Raw genomic sequence first — 6,560 nt, 5'->3', positions numbered from 1 at the left:
GCCAAGCGCACACAACTTAAAAACTTGATCAACCTAGAAAACTGAGGATAGAAAAGACTTACTAGTGTGTGAATTGTGAAACAATTTTCAATTTTTCTATAACGTTACTATATTTTCTTGATGTGTCTTTCAAGCTGTGCGCTTTTATGAGGTCAAGGAGGTTTGAAATTCAAACCTCCAAGAGAACTTGATAAACATAGAAAACTAACGAAAAGATAAACTAAAACAATCTGCTACCCTTTCCACCACATTTACGATTTTTTACATGTATTGTTTTCTTGATATAAACTGATACACAATCTGTAGTAGTCAGGGGAAAACTCCCCCGAAATTCCTCAGCCACATGTGGCAATAACAAGCGTGTCCTTGTTCGCGACTTTTTGGCGGGAAATTGTCACGTGGTAAAGATAGTAAACATGGCGGACTTGTCAAAGTTTTTCAGCCGGAGTGGACATTCCTAACTTGTGATTGTTGAGGTTTACAAACTTTCTGAGCCAAGTCGAGAGGAGTAGAACTGTTTTTAAGAGGTCCTGCTACGTATCTGTCCGTGAATTTGTCCGGACGGAACCTGACACGGTGAGAAATTTAACGTTATGATTTGTTTACAAATTTGGCAAGATGGAAACATGTGTCAGTTTCATGATCAGCGCCACGAGCTTTTCCGACACGATGTGGACTGATTGAAGTGATTCCGTTTGCTTTTATAACAATTTCCACTTTGTTATTAATAAACTGAGGTATGAGCACGAACTTCAGGACAATCTTTTGTACAAATTTACAGAGTGAACGTTTCTGGGCATGAACTTTGCGATAATTTTCGTGCTATCGCCATGTTTGATACTTTTTCTTTTTAGTGCAAAATAACAACGTTAGGAATGGTTAACAGTTAGTAACAAGTTATATGATTATATAGTTAATTTTTCATGTTCACTTTCAACGAAAATTAGATAAGTTTAGTACGGATTTTGTTGTATAAGGCCATGTTGATTTGATTATATGGATGACATCCTCTGGGGACCCCAAAACTGATGCAAGCGTGTGAATAAAAAAAAAAGCTTGGCAAAAACACAGTTGCCTTAAATCTTTATGAAATCTACGTGGTCAGGAAGGATGAACAAAACTAAACAGAGTATGGCAATATACCGAATAATGTGTTCTTAAATTCTGTTCTCTGACTTTGACCAAGTCCTTGCTTTGACTAATCTTCTTTGACTTTGGAATTGACTTTGGCATTGTACAACATTACTGCATACTACGTTAGTATCCTTCTTTGGAAATTTAACATATTTGGCGCACAAGTTTAGCGTAAAGCAAATGCCATCTGGCTCAAATTTAACGTAGTTCATAGCCACTGCCCATAGCCACTGTCCTCCTGAATTTAGCGTGAAGTGTTGACAGTACCCCCCCCCCATGCAGGCCCCCATGGATCCGACTGATGACCTGCGACCCCTATTGCTGTTCTTCGATTGTGAGGCCGCCGCGGGCAACGTTTTCCGTGATGACATCATCGAGGTGGCATTGAAGTGTCAGCCAGACCTACACCCCACTGCGGAGTTCGACAGTCTCATCTACACCAGACAGCGCATCTGTAGTTTTGGTAGTGATCAATGGATTATTCTTTACATGTAGAATAATGTTTTAACAGCTTAGAAGTTGAAAAACAGAAGGGTTGTTTGGGAAAAAATTAGTTTGATGGAAAAAAAGGGAGTTTTGCAATAAACCTACTTTTTGTCAATTCAATTTTTATATACTTAGTACTGCGTATGGTACAAATGTATTCGTATTATGTTTGACATAGTACAAGGTGATTGCATAGTCCAATAATACTGTAGCCAAACGAGAATCCCTTGAATATGCCGCTCACTTGAAACAGAGATGTTTCCACACTTAAGCAATGATGGAACCTTAGTAAGGAATTCTACGAACAAAGATGAACTTTCAAGCTAAGATCCCACCACACGTAATGCAATGATTAGGGGTCCATCCAGGTGTGAATGGATCAAACCTTATTCTGATCGTTTACGTAACAAGGTGTGTCCCTGTGGTGTAGTGGTCTGCGCTTCTGTCTCTTATCACATCAAATAAGTCGGAACCAGAAGGCCCGAGTTCGCGCCTGGGTAGGACACCTCTGGACAAGAGGCGCATTGAGTCAAAACCAAAGACTTTATACAAATTGTACTTCTGAAACAGTATGGAAGTTAAGCACACTCCACTGCCGGTGGACTAGCCCCCTGCTGCAGTGATTGCACCACAGTGTGGCCCAGGGCTACGAAATGGAGATGGGCACCGCCCTATACATCTTATGGTGTGGGAGGATTTTAACTTTAACTAACATATACTGTTTATGCAAAACTTACAAAGATGAGTTTCTGTTCAGGGCAGGAGAATGGGTTGACTGCGCGGGTTCTGGAGGGTCAGCCCAGGTTCCCAGAGGTGCTGGACAAGCTACTGGACTGGTGTGATGGGGTCGTGGAACAGGTCAACCTACTCACCAACTATAACCATTACCCAGGTAGCTGTTCTTACATCTGATATGGTCATTTCAATGTAATCTCCAAGCAGAGGAAAGCATCATTCTCTGTGTACATATTATATGCTTGTTTTTGCAACATTTAGAACTCTTTTTTAGTTTTGCCGATTGCAAACCATTGAAAAATACAGTACTAGAAAGAAGTAATAAATGTTGAATAAAAATACTCTTTTTACACAACCAAGAGATTTATTCCACCGACGTTTCGGTGACCATCTGTCACCTTCTTCAAGGCAATTCTGACTGGTTCACATAGCAATGCAGCACAGGTGTTGCCACCCATACATACATACCTGTGCTGCATTGCTATGTGAACCAGTTAGAATTGCCTTGAAGAAGGTGACAGATGGTTACCGAAACGTCGGTGGAATAAATCTCTTGGGTCTGTGTAAAAAGAGTATTTTTATTCAGTGACTTACCATTACCTGATGAAACTATTCACGGAAGTAATGAAAGTTTCCAACATATGCATAAAACACCCATTCTCCTTAATGTTTTCTTGAGGTAAAGCTGATTTTCTAATTGGCTGACAGCTGGTTAGAGGCCATGCCCACAAAAGAAATGAATTTCGAGCCCTGTTGTATTTCCCTGCAGTGCTGGTGGCCCATGGAGGAGAGCTGTTTGACTTTCTGATGCTGTTCTCTCATTGTGAGCGCCACAACATTCCTGCGGACAAACTCCAGGAACACAACATACATTTTGCAGACACATTCATACACCTAGATGAGGTTGGTACATCATTTTACAAAAGATTGCTCTGCAGGGATTCCCTTTTATCGTCTAGCTTGAACATAAAAATATTAAGACAACTCAGGACCGATGTGGACAGGTGGTAACTATAGACAGGATTCTTAATGCTTGTGTTGATGGGAGAAATTATCTAAGGGACCACCAAAAGTGGTCACATTGGCCAGGTGGTCATCATGTACAGGTGGTCAAAGGTTCTGACTTTTATTGACTTGTAAAGACTATGGACTAAGTATAATCTTCAAGCAAATGTAAGGGTCCAGCGCATTTTCGGGGTTCTACACCTATTTTTGCAACTTTTAGTTTGCCTTTCCAATCTTGGATTTTTTTATTGGTTTGCCTTTTACTTCAAAAAGAGTACTACATGTTCAATGAACAGGTGTAAAACACAGATCCGGATCTTTACATCTGCTTGGAGATTAACAAATGACCACATATGTTTCCCCCAGGTGAAACAAGCTGGACATCAGCTGTTGGACGGCTGTCCTCTATCTCTGGACTTCCTCCTCAATGAGTGGTTCCCAGGGGAATTCTCTGAAGGTCTTTACATGTTTGGTTTAGTTACAGCTAATATACTGTACAATGCATTTTAGTTTGCATGTTTTTTATTTCGCGCTAAGGCGAAAATGGAGCGTTCGCAGTGGTTTTAAGTTCGCGGCAGCGCTATAGTCACATACTGCTACAGTATTAGATGCAAATGTTTGTGGTGGCTTTAAGTTCTCGGTTAAACGGTCACCGCGAACATAAAACCATATGTTTATTTTACGTGTGAATACCTAGATTCTGTTTTTTTTATGCATGCCTAGATTGCGTTTTTCTCATGGATGACATGTCTAAAAGACTTGAATTATAGAGCTCATCGTACTTGTCACTTTCAGCTGCTGGATAATTTGAACAAACCTGTAGTAGTAGTAGCTATGAAATTATTTATTTTCACGAGCAGTACTTGATGAAGTATAGTGTGACTACTTGAAGGTTGTAATATTTATTTTATTGCTTTGTTGACTTGTATGTCGTAGGTCGACATCGAGCCATGGTGGATGTGAAGTTGCTGATCAAGGTCTTCTATGAGACTCCCCTTCACCAGTTTCTGGCCACTCTTCCGATCTTCAGTGCTGAGGAGTGGTGAGTTGACAGGATACAAAATGGTTTTACCTCTTACTGTGAAACAAAGAGGCGACAACAGTCTCCTGGCCCCCGGGATTCGAACCCGCGCTGAAACCGGGCAGCCAGATCACAGGCACGCACGCCTTAACCACTAGGCTAAAAGGTCTGGACCAGTTAGACTGGTCAGTTGGAGGGGCTTGAACCCCACTGTTACAACTGTAAGCCCCTGTCACACATAGCACACCATGGACCTTCTCCAGACAATGGTTTGGAGTTTAAGTTAGTCAAAAGCAAGGTCATCTGTAGTTGGAAGTTGGTCAGTGAGGGTGCTTACTAGTCTTTAAAAGTCATATGTGCCAGTCGACCATAGATTTTGAAAAATCAAAGTCGGGAAAGTCACATTCTGCAATCAGAAGAGCGACCTGGAGCTAGAATATTAGGATACATCTCTCAGCCATTAGCCATTGGTTGGGATAATGGCTTTACCAGAAGGAATTGACAATGTCCAAATTTTCTGAGTATACCACAGAAACCTAACTTTTACTGATACTTAGGCTTGTGATACTGGGGTGGATCTTGAGAAATTGGACAAAACTATGCATATCATACAGTGGGAATAACATTTGTACTTGCTTGTTTCCATCCTTGTGGGTGACGTGTTCGTATGTTTTGATTTTACAAGCTCCTTTTTTCCCCTCTTGTCCTTTGCCCAATAACAACAGGTATGAGTTTTATAAGACAAAGAAGGAGATCAAGAAGGACAAGCGAGAGTTTGGCGGTTGGTATTCTAGAATTATATCATCATTAGTTTATTAGTTTTAGCATTTGAATTAGAATACTCATGTATCAGATTATTCTTCATTCAATTTCTAGTTGCATTTAGCTGTCCGGCAAGAACTTACAATAAACTTGTGATTTAATATCAACAATGCATTTCTTACAGATCAGCTGTCATTCTTAAATGAAGTAGAGAGAAAGTTTGCCATCAGATCCCTGGTGAAGAACGGGTTGAATTATGAGGGACTGAAGGACCTATATCAACAGTGCCGTTCTGTAGAGGTAAGTTTATAAGGTCTTCTTCTTTAGGTCTGGTAGCTAACATCAACTTGTTGATGAATCTGCTACACTTGGCGCGTAATGCTGGTGCTGGGAATGGTTTCCATTGTCTGTACCAAGTAGTGGGGCAAGTAGCCTGTACCAAGGTAAAGGTAGCCGACCTCGGGCTGAGGATGAAGCATGATGCTTTTATGATATTTGATGGTGCCATGTAGCCTCGCTACAGCTTGTGTACTTAGCCAAGTACACTGTGTCTCTCCTACTGTTTCGAAAAGTGTGTTGGGTTCTTTTCCATGCAAAGGGTTGATGCTTGAGATTAACACCTGAAGCTCTCGCTCATATACACCAAGTCCCCTGAGCATATATCTCCTAAGTATTGTTTGAAGCATAATAAATAGTTTTCTCTGTACTTGATGGCAACTAGTTCCATACTACATACATGTACAATTATAGTTTGTTTTGAATTTTTGTTTCAGCATTTCACGCAAGAAATGAGAGACTTGATGGAAACCAATGTCAAAACTCTCTCCATCAGAAAGATAGCTGACCACTTCATGTGTAAAAATGTACCACAGCTTGGAACCATTCCGGTAAGAAACTGAATTGTGCTTATTGCGTGGAAGGGATTTTTCATTTCCATTTTCTACCCTGCTTTTTCAGTTATTCCTTGTTTCTAATCTAAGTATTTCTGTATCTGTTGGTCAATTGGTACGAGCACCATTCAAAGTAGCACGCCAGCTTTGAAGGGCAACGTTTTGCATCAACTGATCCAAGTGCTGCTATATGTATATTTGTATGACAGATTAATATAAAGTAACTTGTAATGGAGATTTGCCCCAATCCTACTTTGCCATGTTTGTCGATGTTGATGTCTTCAGTTTTTCCTTGACTTTGTCGCGAGATAGATAAAGCTGTACATGTATATGATGTACACTTCAAACCCACATGGCAAACCATGTCCGGGACTCGAAAAACTAGGTGCATTAAGTTTGCGTGGTTTTTATTTCCTGCTTAGGGGAAAATGGAGTGTTCGCGGTGTTTTTAATTTTGCGGCAGTGCTATTGTCACATACTGCTACGGTATTGGACAAAAATGTTTGCGGTGGTTTTAAGTATTTACT

At 40.5% G+C, this 6,560-nt stretch overlaps 1 protein-coding gene across 1 annotated transcript; it reads left to right on the top strand.

Moving 5' to 3' along the window:
* Positions 1–370: 370 nt before the first annotated feature.
* On the top strand, positions 371–5,200 carry LOC136448730 (uncharacterized). Its single transcript, XM_066448376.1, has 7 exons — positions 371–576; positions 1,417–1,597; positions 2,378–2,512; positions 3,125–3,258; positions 3,727–3,817; positions 4,297–4,402; positions 5,107–5,200. Exons 2-7 carry the CDS (start codon positions 1,423–1,425, stop codon positions 5,198–5,200), a joined length of 735 nt encoding a protein of 244 aa, XP_066304473.1. The 5' UTR covers positions 371–576; positions 1,417–1,422.
* Positions 5,201–6,560: the final 1,360 nt, after the last annotated feature.

Source organism: Branchiostoma lanceolatum, chromosome 14 (genome assembly GCF_035083965.1).
Source record: "Branchiostoma lanceolatum isolate klBraLanc5 chromosome 14, klBraLanc5.hap2, whole genome shotgun sequence".
Lineage (NCBI taxonomy): Eukaryota > Metazoa > Chordata > Leptocardii > Amphioxiformes > Branchiostomatidae > Branchiostoma > Branchiostoma lanceolatum.
The sequence above is the reverse complement of the archived record's forward strand: the minus strand, read 5'-3'. Positions and strand labels throughout refer to the sequence as shown.